Source organism: Oryzias melastigma, linkage group LG8, assembly GCF_002922805.2.
Source record: "Oryzias melastigma strain HK-1 linkage group LG8, ASM292280v2, whole genome shotgun sequence".
Classification (NCBI taxonomy): domain Eukaryota; kingdom Metazoa; phylum Chordata; class Actinopteri; order Beloniformes; family Adrianichthyidae; genus Oryzias; species Oryzias melastigma.
In genome coordinates, this window is record NC_050519.1 from 11,542,744 (window position 1) to 11,566,599 (window position 23,856).

General features: G+C 38.8%; 3 protein-coding genes across 5 annotated transcripts in view; all 3 read right to left on the reverse strand.

The window, feature by feature from the left end:
* Positions 1 to 13: 13 nt before the first annotated feature.
* Positions 14 to 6,157, reverse strand: LOC112146251 (cytochrome P450 2K1). Its single transcript, XM_024271958.2, has 9 exons — positions 5,257 to 6,157; positions 3,662 to 3,824; positions 3,439 to 3,588; positions 3,047 to 3,207; positions 2,669 to 2,848; positions 2,450 to 2,585; positions 2,179 to 2,363; positions 469 to 610; positions 14 to 386 (listed from the first exon to the last, which is right to left on the reverse strand). Exons 1-9 carry the CDS (start codon positions 5,452 to 5,454, stop codon positions 199 to 201), a joined length of 1,503 nt encoding a protein of 500 aa, XP_024127726.1. The 5' UTR covers positions 5,455 to 6,157; the 3' UTR covers positions 14 to 198.
* A 1,580-nt stretch (positions 6,158 to 7,737) lies between these two features.
* LOC112146898 (cytochrome P450 2K1) lies at positions 7,738 to 12,715 on the reverse strand. The gene is made up of 9 exons (XM_024272956.2): positions 12,454 to 12,715; positions 11,990 to 12,152; positions 11,481 to 11,630; positions 11,179 to 11,339; positions 10,781 to 10,960; positions 10,550 to 10,691; positions 9,101 to 9,285; positions 8,885 to 9,026; positions 7,738 to 8,805 (listed from the first exon to the last, which is right to left on the reverse strand). The coding sequence occupies exons 1-9, from the start codon at positions 12,643 to 12,645 to the stop codon at positions 8,618 to 8,620; spliced, it is 1,503 nt and encodes a 500-aa protein (XP_024128724.1). The 5' UTR covers positions 12,646 to 12,715; the 3' UTR covers positions 7,738 to 8,617.
* Positions 12,716 to 14,128: 1,413 nt separating this feature from the next.
* abca3b (ATP-binding cassette, sub-family A (ABC1), member 3b) overlaps positions 14,129 to 23,856 on the reverse strand; it is a 25,958-nt gene continuing 16,230 nt past the window's right edge. For all 3 annotated transcript variants that reach the window (XM_036213259.1, XM_024272289.2, XM_024272290.2), the window contains exons 14-31: positions 23,446 to 23,601; positions 23,149 to 23,359; positions 22,858 to 23,008; positions 22,532 to 22,630; positions 20,959 to 21,157; positions 20,577 to 20,883; positions 19,212 to 19,485; positions 18,903 to 19,107; positions 18,608 to 18,827; positions 18,181 to 18,339; positions 17,890 to 18,062; positions 17,686 to 17,820; positions 17,334 to 17,528; positions 17,072 to 17,259; positions 16,814 to 16,984; positions 16,544 to 16,740; positions 16,311 to 16,384; positions 14,129 to 15,972 (exon numbers count right to left, since the gene is read on the reverse strand). In XM_036213259.1, coding sequence (XP_036069152.1) covers positions 15,841 to 15,972; positions 16,311 to 16,384; positions 16,544 to 16,740; positions 16,814 to 16,984; positions 17,072 to 17,259; positions 17,334 to 17,528; positions 17,686 to 17,820; positions 17,890 to 18,062; positions 18,181 to 18,339; positions 18,608 to 18,827; positions 18,903 to 19,107; positions 19,212 to 19,485; positions 20,577 to 20,883; positions 20,959 to 21,157; positions 22,532 to 22,630; positions 22,858 to 23,008; positions 23,149 to 23,359; positions 23,446 to 23,601 — 3,246 coding nt within the window. In that variant the 3' untranslated portion in view covers positions 14,129 to 15,840. The remainder of the gene's footprint in view (positions 15,973 to 16,310; positions 16,385 to 16,543; positions 16,741 to 16,813; positions 16,985 to 17,071; positions 17,260 to 17,333; positions 17,529 to 17,685; positions 17,821 to 17,889; positions 18,063 to 18,180; positions 18,340 to 18,607; positions 18,828 to 18,902; positions 19,108 to 19,211; positions 19,486 to 20,576; positions 20,884 to 20,958; positions 21,158 to 22,531; positions 22,631 to 22,857; positions 23,009 to 23,148; positions 23,360 to 23,445; positions 23,602 to 23,856) is intronic.

Here is a 23,856-nt window from a genome sequence, read left to right on the forward strand (position 1 = left end):
ATTTATTGGTGCAACTTCATAACTGCTGTATTCAAGAATTTGTCAATATAGTAAATTAATTTAGGAAAAAAAAATACCATGTAGTGACACTTTAAAAGACTGTTTCCTATATATGAAAAAAAAGTGATAACATGAAATACACTTTAAAATGAGGAAAAAATATATATTTTTTGCCATCAAATGATGAATCTATGCGTGTCACTGCCGCCTGACTGCACAGAGTCCTTGGGGCTGAGGTGCCAGAGTGAATCCCACGACTGGTGTCAAATCCAGCTCATCCTCTGAAATTCCTGCTGGGGGAGTGAAACTAAAGTGCTGCAGCAGGGAGGTGAAGAACAGAAAGATGTCCATTCTGGCCAAACTTTCTCCTAGACACACCCTTCGACCTGCAGGGAGCAAGCAAGATGTTATGCATGATTGTGATTACACGAACAGACAAGCATGTCAGGGTGAATTCCAGCAAAATACCTGCAGAAAACGGCATGAAGGCGTCTCTCTTGATGAATTTGCCCTCTTTGTCCAGAAAATGAGAAGGGTTAAAGGTGCGAGGACTCTCCCATTCACTCTCATCATACAAGACTGATGTAAGAAGAGGCAAGACAGTAGTTCCCTTTAAAGAAAAAAAAGAGATTTTTCAAGAAGTGGTTCATCCACAAAGCTAAAAAATATATATATAGGTATACACAACTCAGAGAATTGTGTCTCAACCATAAAAAGTTGCACTTTTATTTATTAAATGAGTTGTACAATGAAAAAAAATACAGTAGAGACACTGAAAGGTATTTATTTGAACCAATAGTTTTTTCCTTCAAACTCTACAGAGGATTGCAGACCTTTGGCATTCTAGCTGATTTTTTGTTGAGGTTATCTGGACCATCATACTATAAGGTCAAACTGCTCCCACAACAGCACAATAGGGTTTAGATCTGGTGATTGTCCTGGCCATTCCATTAAAGATAGAATACCAGTTGCCTCCTTCTTCCCTTAATAACCCATCCATCCATCCTCTTCCACTCATCTTGGACCGGGTCACAGGAGCAGCTGTCTAAGCAAAAATGCCCAGACTTCCCTCTCCCTGGCCACTTCCTCCAGCTCCTCTTTGGGGACCCCGTGGCATTCCAAGGCCAGGCTAGAGACGTAGTCTCTCCAGCGTGTCCTGGGTCTTCCCCGGGGCCTACGCCCAGTGGGACTGGCCCGGAACACCTCACCAGGGAAGCATCCAGGAGGCATCCGGATCAGATGCCTGAGCCACCTCAACTGGCTCCTCTAGATGTGGAGGAGAAGTGGCTCTACTCCGAGCTCTCTCCAGGTGACTGAGCCTCTCACCCCATCTCTAAGCGAGCACCCAGCCACCCTCCAGAGGAAACTAATTTCTTAGTAGTCGGGATCTAGTTCTTTCGGTCATGACCTAGAGCATATGATCTCTTAATAGTTCTTTTTTAATTTGGAGGTATTCTTTGGGTCATTGTCCTGTTGTCGGATGAAACTGGTTCCAGTCAAGCGCTGTCAACAGGGTATGGCATGGCGTTTCCAAATGGAGTGATAGCCTTCCCCATTTAAATTGCGTTTCAACCTGAACAAATCTTCCATCGTACCAGCACCAAAACAACCCTCACTTTCAGATACTGTTCTAACATCTTTTCAGCTGTTCTGTATCTCACAAATGATCTTCTGTGTAAACCAAACTCTTCAAACTTTGATTCTTCTATCTATAACACATTTTCCCAATCTTCCTCTGTCCTAGAGCCTGTTTGTGCTGTTCTCTAAAGACAGTAGTACATATTATTGAAGTAAATCTTCTGTTTCTTGACAATTTCTCATATGGAATAGCCTTTACTTCTAAAAATAGTATGAGATTGTTGAGTTTCACATGAAAGTTCTATTTTCTTCTTGGCCATTTTGAGCATTTAATCAACCCCACAAATGTGATGTGCCACATACTCAATCTACTCAAAGGAAGGTCATTTTTATAGCTTCTCTAACCAGTTAAACTGTTTTCAGCTGTATAAACATTTTTGTACAAGGGTTTTTTAATCATCTGTTTGTCTTCAGACATAATGAGCAAACACATTAGAACACTGGAGTGATAGTTGCCAGTAATGGGCCTCTAGTTACCTATAGTGCACCAAAAACCAGAAATTCAGTTCAATCATTTAATGCAGGACTGTGGAGGCTGACCTTTTTGATGAAGTAGCCCTGAAAGATGACATCTTTGCTTGTTGTGTGAGGAATGGCCATCGGGGCGATGTTTGCGAGTCTCTGGGATTCATGGATGACGGCGTCCGTGAACGGCAGGTTCTTTCTGTCCTCTATGCGCACCTGCCGACTTCCTACCACCTGGTTCAGCTCTTCCTGGACCCGTTCTGAATAAACATCACATAGTGGAAAAATGATGTTAAGTCCTCAGACTTAGTAACTTGAGACAAAGTTGATCAAGAATCTTTTTCACCTTGAATATGTGGATATTTTGCCATAAATAGCAGACACCAATTTATTGTTGTTGCCGTGGTGTCGGTTCCAGCTGCAAACAAATTCATCACTGTGTAAAGCAGATTATCGTCATGGTAGTGGGTGTGGTTGTTTCCCTGGTGTCACAAAGGCAAAATAGGAAGAAATTTAAGTAAAGTTTGTTTTCAGAGCCTGATTTCACCTGAATTTAGTTCCTCACCTTCAGATTTTGCTTCTGGGTCAGAAACACATCCACAAAGCATCTGCATGTGTCAGAATCAAGAGTGTCCTTCAACTCGGTGATGATTTTGCCTAAGTCAGCCTTGCCATCTTCCATGTTCTTCATTAAAGCTTTCCAGTTTTTCAGCCAAGGACCCATCCATGGAAACATGTTGTATATCTAAAAATTACAACCAATTATTGTCATTTATTTTACTCCATCATAGTATTTGATAGCATTAGTTCAATGTATTATGTTAAAAACAATAGGGAACATTAATATTTTCTTGTTTTTGAGGGACATTGTCAATAAATCAAAATGTCAAATACTTTTCCGCCATTCAAAAACTTATTTTATCATTAAAATATGTCTCTGTACCAGGATTGAAGCTGTTCCCGTCAGATAGATGGTCTCATTGTCTCTGTTCACAATGGCTTGTAACAGAGGGTCTCTGTATTCAAATCTTTTTCCAAACATTAGACCTGATAAAACATTTGATACCGCATAGCTGATAGTATGGGTGTCGTCAAAGGGTTTACCTGTGACAAAAAAAGAAAAGATAAGAAAGACTGCTTGACCAAAGATTAAAGTTTTTTGAAACACCCCCATGTCAATTTGAATCATTTTTTTTATTTAGTCACAATTTATCTTGATGAGTTTTGAAAGACTACAATGAAAGCCTCCTAATCTTATATAAATAATATTTAGGAAACAGGTTTAATACAAGAACCATTTGTCTTTAATAAAAGCTGAGATATGTAAAATAGTACCTTGAAATTGGTCAAATTCTTCGATCAACCAGCCACATTCCTCAATAATTCTTTGTTCACTTATGCTTTTTCCCATGCCAAAATCTCTTAGTGTTGACAGCGTAAAGCGTCTCATTTCTTTCCATGAGTCTCCGTTGGCAAACAAAATGCCTGAAAACAAAATAGTTGTAAACAGGAACTACAAAATAATAAAAGAAAAAAATCTGTGAAAACATCAGCTTACCATGTTCCTTGTTAAAATCATAAAATATGGGAGTGACTTCTCTGTTTCCAAACTCATTTGCTTGGTTTACTAGAGCCTGCTTGACTGTCCGGTAACCCGCCAGGACCACCACCTTCTTTGGGCCAAAACTAACCAGGAAGACTGGTCCATACTTTTTTGACAGCTGCAAATAATTCAATTTTACGTCAGAATTTTAATGCGATTGTTAAGTAAAGATACATTTTAACCTATGGAGCCTGACTGATGAAATGGTACAAAAATATAATAAAAAAAATAGTTAAAATAAATAAAAGGAGCAAGCTATTATGTTGATAGAAATTGTGACTTGTTGGATGCAAAAAAAGAGTAATAGAAATGGTATGATTGAGTTTTATTTTAGGCTGGGAATTAACTCCAAACTCATTTTAAAAAGCCTGGCATGGAAAACAACAGGATATTGAGAACCAGGCTGCTCGATTCAAAGTGGGCAAAATAATATTTAGTTTGCAACCAATTCTGCAAAAATATCCCACTTAAAAAATGTAATTTTCATCAACTACAAATGGAAAAAATGGGTAAAGAATCCAAGATGGAGGATTTTAATGAAATAGTAAAATACTCAGTAAAATAAGTATTTAGTTCCATAAAAACAAACAAGATTTCTAGCTTTAAGAGGCTCCTCTGTCCTCTACGATCTGTAATATGCCATTTGTTTGAGCTGCATAAAGCACCTGTCCACAACTTCCAACAGTTATAGTAAAAGTACACAGCAGTCAATTTCCTTTTATCAACAGAAACAAACAAGTAAAAATAGATTTTTTTTTAAATAAGAATTTATTTACATGTTTCTGTCAAAAAGGCTAATGGTACTTTTAAATACGTGTGTATTTATTTATTGTGATGTAATCTTAAAAAAAAAAAAAGGATCATGATAAATGTAAAAAAGCGATAGAATTCCATTACCTAAAACTAGAAGTACTTGTTTCAACAAACTGCAGCAACACACAAACAATAATTAGCAGGTCAGTAATTTTGTAATGTGGGTTCAGGCTGTTCATCATGTTTACAAGCAAACGTTTAACAGTTCTCTTTTTCTGTCTATAAATGTTTCTATTGATAGGAAAAATGCAACAAAGAATTGAAATTGAAAATGAATTGATTGGCTTCAATTGGATAATACTTTTATATATATATATATAACTTTTTCTTTGTTGTTTATTTTGTTCGGATTTTTATTTTCTTGATGAACAAAATATAACTTTTTTCTCTAAAGATCTGTTTTTTTCTGCTGTCTATGAATGTTAATATAGAAAAAATTAGCAAATAACTTGTGATATCTAATTTAAAATTTAAAATCAAATAAACTAAATGAGATCAGATTTTAAATTATTATTATTATTATTATCATCATTTATTTTGTACTTTTTTCTTCATAGCTGATGCTGTCCAGCATTCTTTTTCTATTTTTTTTAAATACCAAAAAGTTGGATCTGCTTTGTGTTCATTCCTATGTTCAAACCATTGCATAGCTGTAACTTACATTTTTGTACCATGTCCCAACAGGCTCTGTGGTAAAATAATGGTGGATAGAGAGGTTTAGGAAATCGATACGTTACATCAAACAGACTTTGGTCGAGCCTCTTCAGATCCACCTGGAACAGGTTCCCGAGCAGAGGAAGAGGTCTGGGTCCTGGAGGCTCCCTCCTGCTCAAGACGCTTAGCTGAACATAAAGAAATAAAAGGACAGAGACACTAACTATCACCCAGACCAGTGAGACTGAAGCAGGAATGAAGCGAAAAATGTATTGAATCATCTTCCTGCAGCCGCGATGGAGAGTGTGCTGCAGAGAGGAACGCTGATCCCAATGAGAGTCAACTGACAGCTGAAACCCTCTGCGGAATGATGAAGGAGTATTTATGAGCTGTCACTCCCACAACTTTCTATTTCTTCCTGTTGTTTTTCTCAATTCTTACAAAATGGCGCACACAAGCAAGAGCTTTTCCTTTTGTTTTGTTTTACTTTCTGTTGTCATTCAAGTTTTTCCTATTAGCTCAAAAGATGACTCAACCTGACTGCATTGAGTATTTCTATTTCTAATTGTGATGAATCAGGAGCAGATGAAAAACTGCATTTGAAATCTAGAGACGCAGCAGAAAAAAATAAGGGGGAAAAAAGGGCGGGGCATAATCTTCCTGCTGTTTTCTATTCGGATATGCACAAACTGTCTTCATTTTCCTCAAAACTATTATGGCTGAATATTTCTCACCACTTTTGTTCCAATATTAGCTTGGGATCGTACAACCTAGTGGGAGGGAATCCAGTGAACAAAGGGATGATGTGAAGTGAAGGCTTACTTCCTCCCCAAAAATCAGAAGCAAATTTGTAATGAATCCTTGTCAAATTGTATAAACTTTGTCCCACAAATGACATTTTTTTGTTTTTGTCTAAAAACTACATAATCATTATTAAAATACCTCTGGCTTTTAAAATAGAAAAAATACATGATTGGAATGGGAATTTAAGAAAGCAAAAATGTCCAAACTCAATGTAATTCTCTCTTCATGAATGGAACAAAATAAACAAATCAAATCAAATCAGTGCTAAATCTAGGCTACTGCTCGTAAATTCATTTATATTTGGTTTTTCCTCTATATAAAACATAGACATTCTACATCAACGAATGAAAACAATTTGCTTAGAATAACAATTTCTTGTCACACAAATATATTAATTTAATATTTAAAATGCAAATTTATAAAATTGTTTCCTTTTAGACTAATCACACTCTTTAGTTCCTAGACAGATTGAGGATCATTTGTCTCTGCCCAATGAAAGATACAACAGAGTTCCAGCTGTGGCTGAAATATTGCTGCATAAAGGTTGCATTTTAGTTTTATTTCCTTTTATTTATCACACATATATTTGCAAGATGTTTGACTACTTCTTGATGGTTTCACAGTCAAAGAATGAACAGCATACCCAAGCTGGAGTTATGTCATTACATCTTCATCTTTAGAGTGTAAACATTGAAGACTTTGCGTTCTTTTAATCTTGTTTTGATCTCCAGAGGTTAACAAATTCTTTATTTTGAGATCATTATTTCTGTCTCTGACCAGAGAAACACCGTTGGCTGTGCACCTTCTGGAGCAGATGCAGTTTGGGGAAGCTGATTGTGAGTTTGAAACTTCAAGAGGATGAGGCACTAATATATGGAAGCGTATGTGTCCCAAAAATAAAAATAAAAGTCAATACTGGAAATGCTATTTCATACGCTTCCATACTAATAAGAGTGAGGAAAGAAACAAGAGAGGTACGAGTCTGCAGATCTTTAAGTCAATCCTCGTGTTTGTGCTGTTTCCTCCTGCTGCCTCAAGAGGGCCACAGAAGACCTGTTTTAATGTTAGCTGGTGCATTTCATTATCCCCAGAACCTGTAGCAATAACTCCTGAAGCATTTGTTCCTCTTCATCGTTCACATTCACATCCAAGGTTTCCTCAGCTATTGATTTATGCTGCTATGTTCTGGTTAAAAGACAGCAGGTGATCACACATATTTACCATATGTCTTTTAATGGTGAGTCAGTGTCAGTTCTGTGGGAGGAAATGCCTTGTTGATGCCAGAGGTCAGAGGAGAATGACCAGACTGGTTTAACCTGGTGGAAAGGTTGAACTCAAATAACCACTCGGTTCAACCGAGGCATGCAGAGGTGCATTTCTGAACCCACAACCCATTGAACCTTGAGCAGAAAACCACACCAGGTGCTACTCCTGTCAGCTAAGAACAGCAAACTGAGGCTACAATTCACACAAACCTGAGAGATTATGGATGTGCAGTGGACAAATCTACAGCAACTTTGTGATGCTATCACGCCAATCCGAGCCAAACTTTCCAGTGCTTTGGTAAATGTATGCCACGGAGGATTGGGGAAGTTCTGGAGGTCCAACTTGAAACTAGTCAGGTGTAGTTGATAAAGTGGCTGGAGAGTAGGGCTAGGAATCATTGGATACCTCACGATATGATGCGATATATGGCTCACGATATCGATGATATCACGATACTGCGATAATTGATAAAAATCATCTCTACTTAGATTATATAAATACACCCCCATTTATTTTCCAGCTTGAACACAGTCATAATAGACAACTTGTTTCTTATTTTGCACAACAAATAACACACATTTGTCCAAACCAGCACTACTTTGTAATGGGCAAGCAGTGACACCAATTAAATTGGAAATATTCATTTAAAAAAATCTAACATCTAACAAGACCAAAACATGTGTATCTGTGTGGTAACAATTCCTGTGTCTCCAGACAGTTTCACACATTTTATTTGATCAAAGTTTCAGCAGATTTCATTCACATAAACCTGAGAAGGACGCACATTTCAGCAGAACACAGCGCTCACATCTGCCAGATGTCATTATGGGATTAAGCGCCCACTTTTCAGCACTTTAAACCCGATCTTGCATCCATTTAAAGAGATTTAAAAAATGACAAAGCAGCTTTTCGTCTTGTATGTACCAAATCTGCTTTAATTTCCCTATAACAAAGACACCTTTTGTCTCAGGAGGACAGAATGTACTGAAAACAGAAAACTGGAGGTGGAAAAAATGTTCTGACCAAATTAACGTTTCCACATTTCGCACATGTATTTAAAAATAGTAATTAGCATATTTAAAGTGTATGTTTCCACTTCCTTTTGAATTTAATTGCAATTTCACCTGCAAGATTCGAGAACGTAAAAAAACATTATTTTATTCTGTAATTGTATGATGTAAAATATACTAAAAAACGCTAAAATAGTTGCATTAAATTCCTAAAACATGTTTGCATGCACATTAAAATCTTATTTACATCACTCCTGACTTTTATTAGTAACTAATGGAAATAACTGGTCTTTCTTGGACCTTCTTAGTTTACTTTTCATAGTTGGAAAGATTGGAAAATGGTGCGCAGTCAAACCACAAACGCTCACTGCAGACTGACAGCACACAGTTCATGGGGTGCAGGAGGGATGACAAAGCCCAGCGCCGGCGTCAGGTCCAGCTCTTCCTCTGAAACGCCGGGTGGAGGGGTGAAATGAAAACGCTGAAGGAGGGAGGTAAAAAAGAGGAAGAGCTCCATCTTCGCCAGACTCTCACCAAGACACGCCCTGCGTCCTGAAAGAGCAAAACGTTTCAGATGTCTGGAATCCGGGCGTGTCCTTGAATGCTATTCATCACTGAAAGTTAAGGTTACCTGCAGAAAAGGGCAAGAAGGCATCTCTCTTGACGAATTTACCCTCCTTGCTGAGGAAATGATGAGGGTTGAAAGTAGTGGGGCTCTCCCATTCGTTCTCATCATACAGAACAGAAGTAAGAAGAGGAATCACAGTAGTTCCCTGCCAAAAGATACATGTCAATATTTCAAGACTAAACTTTTTACGTTGTACTTAAAATGTAAAAACGACTTCACCTTTTTGATGAAGTACCCGTGGAAGGTGACATCCCGGTTGGTTTTGTGGGGGATAGACATGGGGACGATGCTTGCCAGCCTCTGTACTTCATGGATGACGGCGTCAGAGTACGGCAGGTTTTTACGGTCATCTACGCGCACCTGACGGCCTCCTACCACCTTAGCCAGCTCCTCATGGACCTTGTCTGCAAAATAGGAGCAATAGAGTTCACTATATTGCAGCTCTGCCTGCACATTACAGATAAGCTTTTTCAACTAAAGTGGCTGAGTTCACAGTGGGATGCAAAGGGAATAGGCCTTTTCTGATGAATCCCTTCTATAGGGTTTCCCCAAGACTGATACGACTGGAGGAGAGCCTCCAGTAGGGATTTGTGTCCCCAAACTACTATTTTGTTTATCCCATTAACACCTTGACATCATGCTTAAAGGGTAACCAAACAGGGTAGTTGGAGGCTGACTCCACCCACAGCCAAAATTTGAAAATCCAGTCAGAGGGGTGGGGCTTGAGGGCTGTTATTATTACTGACTTTTGAAACTTACATGGTTTGACCAATCACAAAATTCAACGGTAATACCTCTATCCAACCTGTAGGGGGCAGCACACATGCGTTTTTGACGATATTTTCAAAAATAGAACAAGTTTATTTAAACTAATCAAAAATGTTGATATGTCCAACAGATGGCACTTTTAAAGTCTCATTTATAGAGATCAACAGCCAAAAAAAGCCGCTGATTTAGGGTTTAGTTACCCTTTAAACTGTAACTTTTCAATAGGGCTGGGCTAATAAAATCGATTAATCGATTTAAGCTTAACAGATCTATAATCGATTCATAAAAAAAATTAATCGATTTAGCACAAAAAGCTAAATTCTGCTAGCTTGATGCTATTGTTTAATGGAACTTTCCATAGGATGGCTAATGCTAATGCTCGGTTGACCTAAACATACGTTACTGACTAAATTTAATAAACTCACTCATGAATTTTCCAAACGTTTTTAGATAAATATTTTTTAAAGTAACTATTTTTGGTTTAAAACTCTTTTTTTTTTTTTTTGCTCATACTTTTTTCTTCTTCTTCTTCTGGAATAAGGTGTAATGCTACAGCATGATTGCCACCTAGTGGCCAAACTAAAACGCCCTCCAGGAGAGGCAGAACAATCTCATTATTTCACTTGTAAATTTTACAGAATGTGAACTCTATCAGATTATTATAAATATATTCAAAACATACAGTAGATTATTAATGTATTTCTAAAAAAATGTGTAAATATGTGAATTGAATTGAAAAAAATGGAATCGTTTTTAGAAATTATTATCGATACCCAGCCTTACGTATCAACCGTTAACACGATCAACGTAATACCAGTAGATTCTGTTCAGAATCTACTGGTATTACGTTGATCGTGTTAACATTTGATAAGTTACAGTAAATTAATTAAATCTAATTACCCTGAATGTGTGGGTATTTGGCCATCAACAGCAAAGCCCATCTCAGTGTTGTAGCTGTGGTGTCCGTTCCCGCAGCAAACAGGTTGCTCACAGAAATAAACAGGTTCTGCTCATTGAAATGCGTTTCCTTGACACAAGAATCCTACAAAAGGAACAAAGGAAAACGCACAACATGAACCCCACATTGAACACTATCGGTTCTACAAAGCTGGAACACAATAGGGGGCCCACCTCTTCTTTCTTCTTCTTGATTAAATAGCAGTCCACAAATCCCCTGCAGACGGACGGGTTCAGTGTCTCTTTCAAATGCTTGACTAAATCTTTCACATCTCGGATAGTCATCTCTACATTTTTTAATATGATTTTTCTGTACTTTGTCCATTTGAAAAACCGAGGAAACATGTTGTAAAGCTGCAAAAAGACAAAAGGGAAATAAATAAAATGTTTTCTTTTTTCAATTTAACTGTAATCTTTTAGTTAGAACAGGATGAAGTTTTTATTTAACTTTCTACTTTTCACATAATGTCTCAATGCTTTTCGCCTGTAATTTACATTTGCATGCTTTGTGTACAGTAAGCTATAAATTATTTATGGGTCGAGGTTTGAGAACTCGCAAACTTTGTACTTACGTGAATAAGTGGATATCCAGTGAACCGTATTGTCTCGTTGGCTCGTCTCACCATATTCCTGAATCTGGGATCATCGTAGTCAAATCTGCTTCCATACACAATAGAAGAAATTATGTTTGATGTTGCGTAATTTAGAGGCTTAGCCATGTCAACTGGGTTCCCTGTGAATGTTAGGTAAAAAGAGAAATATAATTTATTAAAATCAGTTCTAAAGGTTACAAAATATTAGTGATTTTATCATCATTGGGGTTTAAATCAGTGAGATTGGGTCACAGTTTTATATTCGATGAACAGGTCCACACCTTCTTGTTTTTCCAGTCCTTGAATCAGGTAGTCACACTCTTCCAAGATTTTTTCTTCTGCTATTCTTTTGCCCATCCCAAAGTCTCTGAGAGTGCTCAGGGCAAAACGTCTCATTTCCTTCCACGATTCTCCATTTGCAAACAGAATTCCTTGAAAAAAAAAAAAAATCAGAAGCAAAAATGTGTTATATTTTGTGCCCTGGTTTAATGTTTTTGCAGTTTTTAATTGTAAAATTAGTACAAGAGTCAGTATGTAACTGAAAACATTTGAAATGACTAAGAAATGGTTCAGGAAATTCAGCAATATATTTTAAACTTTATATTTTTGTTATTAAACCAATAATGACAAAATTGAAACAAAAATGTCTTCTATTCTAATTCTAATTGTCAAACTAAAGCTTTTCAGCTGAAATTTTACATCCTTTGGAGAAATGTGCTGCATAAAAATATTGCTGCACATCTGTTTTTCTTGTCTATTTTTGCTCACAATATTTTTAAAAGCATCCTACCATGCCCTTTATTCATATCCTGAAATATGGGTGAGATGTCCCGATCTCCAAATTCTTCTGCATTGTTGATCAGAGCTTCTTTGACAGCCTTGTACCCGGCCAGAACCACCACCTTCTGGATCCCAAAGTACACCGTAAAGACGGGTCCATATGACTTGGAGAGCTTTAGAGATGAGGGGTGGAAAGGGGGTAAAAAAAGTCAAATTTAAACTTGTATCCATGCATAATCCTCAGTACTGTCTTCGTCTCTACAGGAGATCATTCCCGCCTCACTCTATTAGACTATATAACCAGATAAACTCACTCGATGTCTGCTTGTCTGAAAAGCAGTTTGAGTGCTCCTCCAATTTTTGATATTCACTGTTTTTCTATATAATGAGTCTGTACAGCTTTGCTGCAACGTGTAAATTTCCTATGCTGGGATCAATAAAGTATCTTTATCTTATCTTTTAGGTCAGACTGACCTCACAGAGAGCTTTGTAGGGTCTCCTGGGATCAAGTTGCAGCAGGTTTCCAAGGAGAGGCAGAGGCCTGGGTCCTGGAGGATCCTTCCACAGGTCTTTAGAGGCAGAGGAGAGATAGAAAACAAGCAGGAGGAAAACAACCCCAATCACTGTGGTGGGAATGGAGACCAGTGATGCCAGTGACTCCATCATTGTAAGTTTCACTGCTGCTTGTTGTCTTATATAAGGAGCCGTTGGGGCCGTCTCAGCAGCTATAGGTTCCTGTTGCTCAACCCGCCCCTCAACCTTTGTACACTCACTGCTGTTTACATTGGTAGTAAAGAAATAGAACACAGAGACACAGTTTACATTTGAACTGTACCCAAGTGCCTTATTAATCCATCTGTTCCACAAAATACAGTACAAAAATGTGTGACGTCACAAATTGATAAACTTTATAAATATAGTAGATTATAATAATTAAAAAAAAAATCAGCAAATGTATTTGTTGCTCTAAAACTGCAGAAAACATTGGATTTAAGATTAATAACTAAACATATTAAGTGCGACTGTAACCGGAAGTGACTACATTTTCAAAGTAAAACTTTCATTTTTTTTTTTTTTTTTTTTTTTTTAATGAAGCAGAAGTTCATTTTACTGAAATAATGACTAAAAACCATATTTGCTTTAAATGTATTAAAAAGATATTGTTTAAAAAATATAATGAAGTTGAAATTAAGAAATTTGCAAAAATACATTTGTAAAAATCTGGACCGGAAGTCATCTTAAAAATGTTCACAAACTGTCATAACTGTTATCAGTCAAGATTTATTTACTTTTTTTTTTTAGGGGGGGTTTGTTTGGTTTTGTTATCTATCTTCTGAAGCGGTATTCAGAAAAATTTCAAAAGAACCAAAATTTGTGGAAAACATTTTCAGGATTTGTTGTTTTTGTTAAATAATGCTGTTTATCATTTTTATTTTCATACATCTTGTAAAAAGAAAACATAAAGTAATCATGATATAAAAAATAAATAGTACGAAGTATGGTTTGATCTGTTTCTAGAATCTTTTATTATAATTTATTAAATTATGATGTAGATTTACTCACTTTTCAACAAATATAACAAGATAAGAACAATGTACTTTATTAAAAAAAAGAAACATTTTACCAAAAAAAGAGAGCACCTCAAATTCAACCGGCTCAAATTTCGTTCTAAATACTCCAAGACTCGTATTAATTCATGAAAAAACTTGTTTGGCGTGTTTATTGAAGTATCTCATTTCCTAATTATAGGTCAGAAAATTGTATGGTTCCTAAAAGAGGCTTAATCTATAAAGAGAAATTCCTCTATATTATATAACAATTGTTTTTCTGTTCTTTTTGCCCCTTCAACATTATTAAAAAAATTGCATTGGTTAATATTTAATTCTCTCTTAGTGTGATTGAGCAATATGTGAAAGAGGGAAAAGTCATTTGTGATGGCATGAAAAGCACATTTTACAGAATAAAAGACTAACATTTTATATTTCAGGAGTATTTTTGAGAATTATTGTGCATACTATTTAAATGATAGTAAATCTTTACATAGAAAGTCTGAATTTTAACCCAAAACTAAACTTTTCATCTGTAGTCAGCTAGATTTTCAAAGATCCCAAAATACCCCCAATGCCCCCAAAATACAACTTCAAACACCTTTTTTTGAGCATGATTTAATTGAAAAAGAACAGCAGTACAGACAGATTGGACAGGGTCAGCTCCATGGTACAGTACGTGATTACAGTCTTTAAAATTCCCTTTTTAAATACAATAAAACCACATGTCAGCGAGCTGTAATCGACACACATCAGCAGTGCAAATCTTTACATTTTCTTTTTATGCTTTGCAGTTCTTTCAAGTCATAAATGTAATGAGCAATAGAATGTGCAAATATATAAACCAATATCATAAAAAGTACAAAGTAAGAGCTTCAATCTAGTGAGGACAAACATCTCTGCGGTGAGAGGATTTTGTTCTCATCAGGTGGTCTGAAGGAAGCACTGTTAAATCATAAAAAGCAGTAATAAAATTTGGCTTTTTTTGCGTAATGACAGAATACATTCATGTTTTTTTATATATATATATTCAGAGATGGAATGTCATTTACACACTAAACTGAGTGAAAACGAGTATTGATCCCAGATTTTAACAAGAATTCTTGTGAAAAGCAGGTTTGTAGAGACATACTTACAATCAACAAGTGAAGGAATAGTTCTCTGGAGCCAATAAATGTCAGTACATAGAACATTTTCACACAAAACACACCTTTTTTTACAAGTTCTGTTTATGAATGAGGCATGGAGACATGTAAATAAGGCTTTTTTTTGGAATGAAACCAGGCTTTTATGTGGAAAAACTGTTAGACACTTGCAGCGAAAGCCACAGATCCGGTGAGATTTGTTCACTCTTGGGTTTGTTAAAACTCTGGTTAGAAAATTAAATATTGCAGCTGCAGAATCCAAATTAAAACCTATTTTCAGAATGAACAAATGTTTTATAAATATCCAGCAAAAGGAGGAAAACTTCAGGATTTCCTTGTAAAACAAAACAAAAAACTTGTGTCGACTGACATCCTCATTAGAAACCTGTTTAGCAGCAGCAGCTTTCTGATCAACTTCTTAACAGAAACATGAGAAGCACTATCTATGCTTGGAATCGACTTAATTTTCTTTAAGAATGACCTCTCAGTAAGGACGGTGGTTTTTGCAGCTCCCCTCCCATTAATATGCTTGATGAAGGCATGCATGCATCAACAATCTGTATAAAATAAAATTAAAAAAAGGTCTTGCATTAAGGAAAGGGTTTTAGTACCATGAAAACATCATTATTTACATGTGGCAACATTAAAAGGCTTAAGGAATACCAGTCCTTCTGCGTGTAAAGAAAAAAATTTAAAAAAACGTTAGATAAGGCTCAAAGGTGTGCAACAATTTCACAACTATCAGATTGAGTCGCTCCTATTTCCATCATGAAATTAAAATAAAATTCATAAAAGTGAAGAAATTGATAAAAAGTCATAAATAAATCAAAACAAATACCAACATCGTGCACACGCACAGTCAAAACGACCCTGTTTGTCAGAGTTCAGTGTAGTGGTTTAGTGACATCATAATGTTGGACTTCATTACTTGGTGGAATCAGCACCTCACAGGCGATGATCGGGACAAAAACTGCATTTACACACGACATCAAATTAAAAAAAAAATACAAGGACGATGCAGGAAAACAAACTCAGACGTTTGAGAGTGTTTGGGGTAAAAACCGGATCCTCCAGTCTCTGCTCTCGCCAAACAAAACAAGTCCTTTAGCCGAGCTTTTACCTACAGCGCTGGAGAAAATGGAGACAATGGCGAGGAATCCTCGATCCGCCTACTTCCTCGCAGCCTGCGTGCAATGCTGGAACTGGGCGAAGCTGAGGAACACTTGCTCCAGCGAAATCTGGCTCACGCAGTAGTCTTCGATTTGGTATTTCTCTTTGGCTGCTTCTAAAGTGCCAAACACCTAAAGAAAAAATAAAAAAAGTGAAATTAATCTTTTGAATAAAGTTATGACAAAAAGTAGCACTTAAAACAATTAAAAAAAACATGAAAAAAAAATATTTTTATTGTTATATTCTGACTTATATGCAAATATTTTAATTTAATGATTTTTTAAATCAATAATTGTATTTGTATTATTTAAATAATGCAATGTTTTACATGCTACAGCTTAGAGTTCATCAATAAAAACGAGTTTGTCCACTAGGGGGAGCTCTAACAGTATGTGTGAAAGCACAGATTTTCAATTTTGCACAAAAGCAATCGATCAGAACAGTCGAGTCAATAAATTTACCACCTTACCTGTGCCCATGTCAGCGTTCGGTCAGTCAAATGGTAATGCACCATGCCCTGGTGCTCATCTTTGAGTTGACTTCCTGTTAGAAAATAAAATAGTTAAACTTTTTTTTTAAATTAACATATTTAAATTGATTAAAATATAAAAAAAAATCTAACTATATGAGATTTTGGCCAATTTAAAATCATTCTATAAACATTAATAAGACATTGGAATGTTTATGTGTTTCAACTCTAACCTGGAAAAGTGCTTTCAATGAAATCTTTAAACAGACGCAGGTCGCTTTCTTCCAACTCTGCTTCCACGTGTACTTTAGCCAGCAGAGTGTAGCCGCTGCCAAACTTGCTCTTCAGGTGTTGGGGGCTTCCCAGGCACTTGAACTGGCCGTTGACCATCACTGCCAGTCTGGTGCACAGAGCTTCACACTCCTCCATACTGGTGAAAGAACACAGCCAGGTTGGCGGAGAAAAAAAAAAACAAGCATTTGTCACCATTTTCTTTAATTCACCTGTGAGAAGTGATGACTATAGCCTTGCCAGACTCCCTAATGTGAGTGATGGCATCCCACAGAAGCCTCCTAGCAACCGGGTCCATCCCCGTTGAAGGTTCGTCCAAGAAAATGACCGGCGGTCCTCCGATCAGAGCCATCCCTGCGCTCAGTTTCCTCTTATTGCCTCCACTGCAAGCACAACATTCTTCAGTAAATAGTTGCCCAACGAAGTTGAATCTTAGATATAGTGTTGCTTGAACACAAAGGTTGTCCCACCTGTAGCTGCGGACAAGTTTATCTGCATGAGGCTCCAGAAGTAGCGATCGTAGGACGTTCTCCACACAGCCAGAAACATACTTTTCTGGAATTCCTCTGAGCCTGGCGTACATCGACAGAGTCTCTCTTCCTGTCATGTGATCCAGAACGGCATCAAACTGAGGACAGTAGCCTATCCGCTGCTGCACCTGCAACATCAAGACACATTTTTAGTCTTTAGCTGAAAAGATGAACGCCTGGTGCAACTTTTTCTCTACACTACCTTCTTAATGTCCCTCAAGATGCTGTAACCGTCAATGTAGGCATCACCAGAGGTGACGCTCTCGTCTCCTGTCAGCATCTTAAAAGTCGTGGTCTTCCCGGCTCCGTTGAAGCCCAAAAGCCCGAAGCATTCTCCTTTTGCGACGGCGAGAGACAACCTGTCCACAGCTAGAAGACTCTCCCCGCTGCTATAGACCTAAAACAGGAAACGCAAGAAAAAAATACTTTTTAGGGCGTGACGGATCACGGATCCATACAGATCAGTGGCCACGGAAAATGATCCCCGAGTTTTACGATCAGTTACACCCCTAATACTTTCTATTTAGATTTTGTTGCAGATGGAGCTGCAGTACCTTGCTCAACTCCTGCAGAATGAGGGGGCTCCCGACCATCGACTCCACCATGGGTTGACACTCCAGAACTCTCTTCCTCTCTTCAGCCACATCTCTGTCCTCTGGAACGAGGGCTGCATCTTCTATTAGAGGCAACTGACACACCAAAAAAATGTTTTAATCCGGATTCAAATGTTGAAAATAAGAAAATTATTCAACATTTACCTGTTTGCGTCGTCTACCCAGAGATCTGAGGAGACGGCAGATGGTGCGCACGCACTGGAGCTCGATGACGAACAGGAGCATGTTGAAGACAACACCCTGCACCGACAAGGCCACAAGAAAGCGCCCGACGCCAGGCTCCGACATCGAGAAGTAGTCCGTCTGGTATGTGATGTCTACAAACAACCCAAAAAGTTAGTGGTTTGCAGCATAAAATACGACTAAATCTGAGACTACGTCATAAATCATGGATGTCTCTGTTTAAATCTATTGTACCTTGAAGGCAACACTTACTCAAGTACTTGCAGATCACTTGACTGAGGGGACTGGATGTGCAAAATGTGATAAACTGATAGTTCTGATAGAACTGGCAGAAAGACATGCCCAGGCAGTAGTTGGGAAAAATCAGGAACACTTTATCCAGCAAGTGAGACAAATCCTGAAGATTCAGTTCTGGGGGAGGGAAATTAAAAAGAAGCCATCAACAAAAAGGATAGAGACGTATCTTGACTATTTTTATAACCTCCTTCAGTTGTTTTTTCCATAGCAACCAGGAGCTCATGTACAGATGCAGGCATCACTTCTTCCACGGATGAAAAATAAATCACACTTTTTGAAAATTTCACACACGCCCTCCCACAGAGATCAGTTGTTCCCACACAAGAGCTGCATCCCGGAGCATTCACGCGTTTAAGATCCAAAGTAACGTTTATTCTCTAACCTGGGATGGTCATGATGGTTACGGCCAAAAAGGTGGCGGTGCCAGAGATCATGTTGAAGATGGTGAGGCGCGTGTAGGCTGTGGCGGCGGTGGAGAACAGGAAGCTGAGCAGGTACATCAGAGGCACCACCGCCCAGCCGTACAGAAGCAGCAGCAGCAGAACGTCTATCAGGTGGTTGCTGTCCACAAAAGCCTCCACTCCGAACGCCTGGAACACCACCTGACACGGAGAAAACCTCTGAGCCTCTGATCCAAAAGAAAAACCCCTGTAATCATCTTCAGATGCTCCACCTACCAGCATGAGAAGGCAAGGTAGCAAGAAGTTGACCAGGTCCCACAGCAGGGCGGAAAACCAGAAATTCGACAGGTAGACGCCGCTGACCTGCTGCACGTGTTTAGACTTGATGGACGACTCGGTTACGAGCAGCAGGGCAAAAGTGCTGGACAGGGACGCCATGCCGTACATGAGGTTGATGGCTATAGCGAAGCCCGTCTTTCCTCTGCAGTTGAAAGGAAACACGATGAGAGAAGAAAGTGCAGAACAAAAAACTGGTAAAAGTGATAAACCATTTAGAAACCAGTCAGAATAACGTTCTCTACTCACTCTGTGAGTTGGCTGCGCGCGGTCTCGGACAGATTGCGAGGCATGGGGTAGTTGCTGGTCTGTATGGAAGCGTTGGGCCCGGCTAGGAGTTTGAACAGGGCGTTGTCCACCATCATGAGGGCTGTGGCGGGTGTGTGGTAGCCCTGGTTGTTGAAGTACGCCGTTGCTTCTGCGAACTGGCGGCTGACGCCCCGGAAAGCAGCCCCCACCACGCAGCGCTCATTGAAGCTGCCGCCCTCCTCCTCTGCGCGCGTCAAGACGTAATCAGTGAAGTCTGGAGGCGCAAAAGAATACAAACGTATTTTGAAATAAATAAATACTTTCTGGAATTCAACAAAGAATGCGTTTGTAGTTATTTTATAGTAAGGAATAGATCTTAATGGGTAACACAACAGGACTTTCAACTCAGATTTTAAAATTCCAAAAAGGGGGGTGGGGCAAGAGCAGGCAGGCTGAGCAGGGGAGGTGTGGTCTTGATCTACAGTGAGGTTAGCTAGAGGTAACAAAAAAATCTTTTTATTATTGTCTCGATAAAAATAAGACATAAATCATAAGGTTCAGATTTAGGCTGCCTCCCGCATTGGCTCTCTGTTAAGAAGCCCAGGAGCCGGTTTAGCAACCAAGCTAGCTCCGCCGCTATCGGCAACACAAGTTTTGTCACTCTAAGCTTTGCGGAGCGTGCTACTGTTCAAAAATGGGCGGGGCTTTTATACTGGAACATCACATCACAATGACATGAAACTTGTGAAATGAGTGGGACTCACACCAATTAAGCAATCAAAAAATTCAACTGTAATACTTAATTTCAACCTGTAGGGGGCAACACACAGACGGTTCTAGTCTATATTTTCAGGAATTATGGACAAAGATTCGGTGAGGACCAACCGTCAGCATTTTAAAGCCCCATTTATACAAGAAAAACAGCCAAAACAACTTTATTTACTGCTTGGTTACACTTTAAAGGGTAAACAAACAGTAAATTGAGTGTTTTGGTTGTTTATCTCTATAAATAACGCTTTAAAAGTGTTGTCTGTTGGTCATTACCAAATTTTTGACAAATTAAAACAAACTTGTTTAATTCTTGATAATATAGTCAAAAACCGTCTGTGTGCTCCCCCTACAGGTTGAAACGGGGTATAACATTTGAATTTCGTGATTGGTCCATTTAAGTTCCATGTCATTTCAGAATTCCCACATCATGATCTGTGCTACAATAATGATAACAGTCCCCAGCTCCTCCCCTCTGACTGGATTTTCAAATTTTGGGTGTGGGAGGAGTCAGTCTCCAACTTCCCTGTTTGGTTACCCTTTAAACTGAAAAAATATTATGGGTCATTTTTTTCCCCTTTGCTTTTCTTTCCTCACCTGTGATGTTGACCAGTTCACCTGTCTGGGTAGAAAGCTGGGAAATGTATGCATTTGCCAAAGCAGAGGCGAGGGGACCTGCCCCACCCTGCAGGGCCACAGGAACCCTGGTGGGGCCGTATCGACTGAGCTTCAAGTTCAATAACGGAGCATTCTGGTGATTGGGAAATGTTCGTGCCACCACTAAGGCCACAACGGTGAAGATCAGGGGGACCAGGAACTGCGCTACCATCACTTTCCAGTTCCTCCAGCTGTACAGCGCCCTCTTCAGGAACATGGCATAGAACTGCTGCAGGTGCAGTCGGACCTAAAGAAGGGGAAAAATTTGAGCAGTGGAAGAAGAGAACCAAACAGGCATCAGGTTTGCTTGACAAAAGCCTACTCCGGTGTTCAGCTTGATGTTGGAGCAGTCTTCCGAGATGAGAGTGCCGCTGTCTGTGAAGTCAGTGACGTCTGTCAGGCCGCTGATGCTGCTCGTGTCCTCCATGTTCCAGTCGTGGGAGCGTCTCTCATGCTGGTACTGCAGAGCCGGCAGCTGGATCGCCTGGATGTCCAAACTGGAGTCCACCAGCTTCCCTACTCTGAAAATAATGATGATGTACAAGAAAAAGCTTCATCTATTATCCTTAAAAACTGAGCACAGTCTAAAAATGAAACCACATTTGAAAAGGGTTACTTCAAGTTCTTTTCAAAAACAAATTTCTTTCAACAGACTGCCATGGTGAAAATAACCAGCACTGTCTGCAAAAAAGAAAAACTATTCCTGGACTCTATTATTCACCAATAAGTGAGTGAAAGGCAGCAGCACAGCAGGACAAATCGAGCCATTTTACACTCTATCCACTAAAAGAGCGCCTTTTGTAAGCTTTCAGTCCAGCTGCCTTCGTCTCCTCCATTAGAGAATCCTTTTTACACTTCTGAGGAGTGGAATAATGAAAAACAGAAAAATGTACAGCACTCAATAAGAAAGACAAAAGAGCATAAATATGCTTCTGAAGGTTCACGTGTCTAACAAGAATTTGAAGGTAACCAATTTAATCTAACCAATAAAAAAAAAAGTGAGGAGGTATGCATCAGTGCCCTGTTTGATGCATTGTTATAAAGGAAAACAACAGACTGCCACTCTCAGCATGATGTACCACCAATTATAATGTTAAACACGAGTGCAAGTTAAAGAGGGCACGCCGCCTTCTGCTGGGAAAACTGTTTTGTAGTTGTTGCTACGGATACAAAAAAAAAATAAAAAAATGAAGCCAGCGAGAAGGAAGAAGCTGTGATGTTTCAGCGAGGGGTAAACAAAAGAAAACGCAACAATGTGCTAAAAAGTCCAATTAAAATACACAGGGCGACTTTAGTTCTATCTAAAGACCTAAGATCAAAACTAGGGATGTAAAAGATCCGGATACGTATCGAAAATCAATTGAAAACTCAGAAGCTTCTTCCCACTATCTTTCAAGCAACAAATCAAACTCCACTTGATTGACAATCATTATATTTAAGTAACCTAATGTGATGTGTGTGTACTTGATGCATTACTGCAAAACTGTCTATTGATTCATTATAAGCAATTACACTATCAAGAAGTGTTCAACTTTTTTTGCATTATTTTTAATGCTTGAAATCAATCAAATCAAATCAAATGAGAGGAAAAGATACAACTTGTCTCTAATTTTTTTTCAATCTGTCCAAACCGAGAATCAGAATTCCGATGTCCTGTAGGATTTTTCAACCAACCTGTCATTGAAGCTCATAACTGGCTATTTCTGGAGAACCAGGAGGAGGTCGGCCCTCGAGGGCTGGAGTTTGACACACCTGGTCTAAAGCTACATTCACGCTGCCCTCAACAAAGTGTGTTCAAGCGTTCTTGAATGAGCGACACAGTGGAAACGCAGCATTATACAAAAATAACAGAAAGTTTGAAGGTATAGAAAATAATAGATACAAGTTATCCTCACCTGAGAAACACTTCCTCCATAGTCGTCACTGAGGCACCATAGCTGGCAATCCCCAGCTCGTCTCTGTTCATCTCCAGCTCAGCAAACAGGAGTTCAAACCTATGAAGATGGTTACACAAATAAACTTCTAACTGAATAAAATAATAAGAGAAAAACCAATAACTATGGAGCAATATCTGAACATACATTGTTTTCTTCAGAGCGTAAAAATCAATAAAACACACAAACAATTGATTTAAAATAGTGGCCCAGCTTTCTTGCCATTAACAACCGAATCAAATCTTTACAAACTTCATAATGAAAGAGTTTTACTCTGACCGGCTCACCTGCTGGTGCTTTCTTTGGGCAGAATGTAGGAGAGCTCTGCTCCGGCGCTGCTCTCCAGCGTGGCATTTGGGACATACATGTGAACCAGGCGGGTGATCTCCGATACGTTACAAAAAGCATCTTTCACTATCACCATGTGATAGCCGGCGCCTGGTAAAGAGGAGATGCATTTCTGTATTGTTGGAACTTTAGATAAACAAAAAGTGTCTGATAGGATGTTGTAAAGGATTAGCTTTTTTTATTTTAATGTTGGAAATACATTTGCAGTGAGGTCTTATAGCTCCACCTACCATACTTGTTCTTCAGGAAGAGTGGCGACCCGCAGCACTGCAGCTCCCCTCCAGCCATGATGGCAATGCGATCTCCGAGCAGATCGGCCTCATCCATGAAGTGGGTGGTGAGCAAAATAGTGCGCCCGCGTTTCTCCCCCTGCAGAAGGTCCCACGTGGCCCGCCGTGCTGACGGATCCATACCTGAAGTGGGCTCATCCAGCATGACAACCTGGGGGTGTAAGGAGAGATTAGACATCATTAAAGAGGGAAAAAAAACAAAGGAGGAAAGTGAATCTGCTTTAAAAGGTTTCTCACTTTAGAGTCTCCAATAAGAGCAATGCCTATGGAAAGCTTTCTCTTCATGCCACCAGAAAGAGTTTTGGAGCGAGCCTGTCTCTTGTCCTCGAGGTTCAGGATACGGATGATCCGATCCACTTCATCTGGAATTTTGTCTTTGGAGTAGCCTTTAAGCTGGACAGAAAGCATGAAAACACATTTACATTAACAAAACAGCACTGAACATTTCAGTCAAGAAAACCTGTCATGGCCAAGATACCTAAAAACATTTTTAATTTTACCTTTATTCCATATCAAATCTAAAAATAACAAATATATATATGTCATTACATGCAATAATGCAAGTGTGAATGCTGTAAGCTGAATGTGGCAGCTGAGGATGCTAGAGCTGACAACTGAAAATGCTGAAGCTGATTGCTGAAAAATACT

Excerpts from the sequence above, each read along its gene's own strand:
- LOC112146251 (XM_024271958.2), bottom strand. The coding sequence starts at position 5,454 with ATGATTCAATACATTTTTCGCTTCATTCCTGCTTCAGTCTCACTGGTC. Across the intron at positions 3,208-3,438 it reads AGAATTTGACCAATTTCAAG|GTAAACCCTTTGACGACACC; the intron begins GTACTATTTTAC and ends TTTTTGTCACAG. Across the intron at positions 2,364-2,449 it reads AAAATATCCACATATTCAAG|AACGGGTCCAGGAAGAGCTG; the intron begins GTGAAAAAGATT and ends ATGTTTATTCAG.
- LOC112146898 (XM_024272956.2), bottom strand. The coding sequence starts at position 12,645 with ATGATGGAGTCACTGGCATCACTGGTCTCCATTCCCACCACAGTGATT. Across the intron at positions 11,631-11,989 it reads GGATATGAATAAAGGGCATG|GAATTCTGTTTGCAAATGGA; the intron begins GTAGGATGCTTT and ends TTTTTTTTCAAG. Across the intron at positions 11,340-11,480 it reads AGGACTGGAAAAACAAGAAG|GGAACCCAGTTGACATGGCT; the intron begins GTGTGGACCTGT and ends TAACATTCACAG.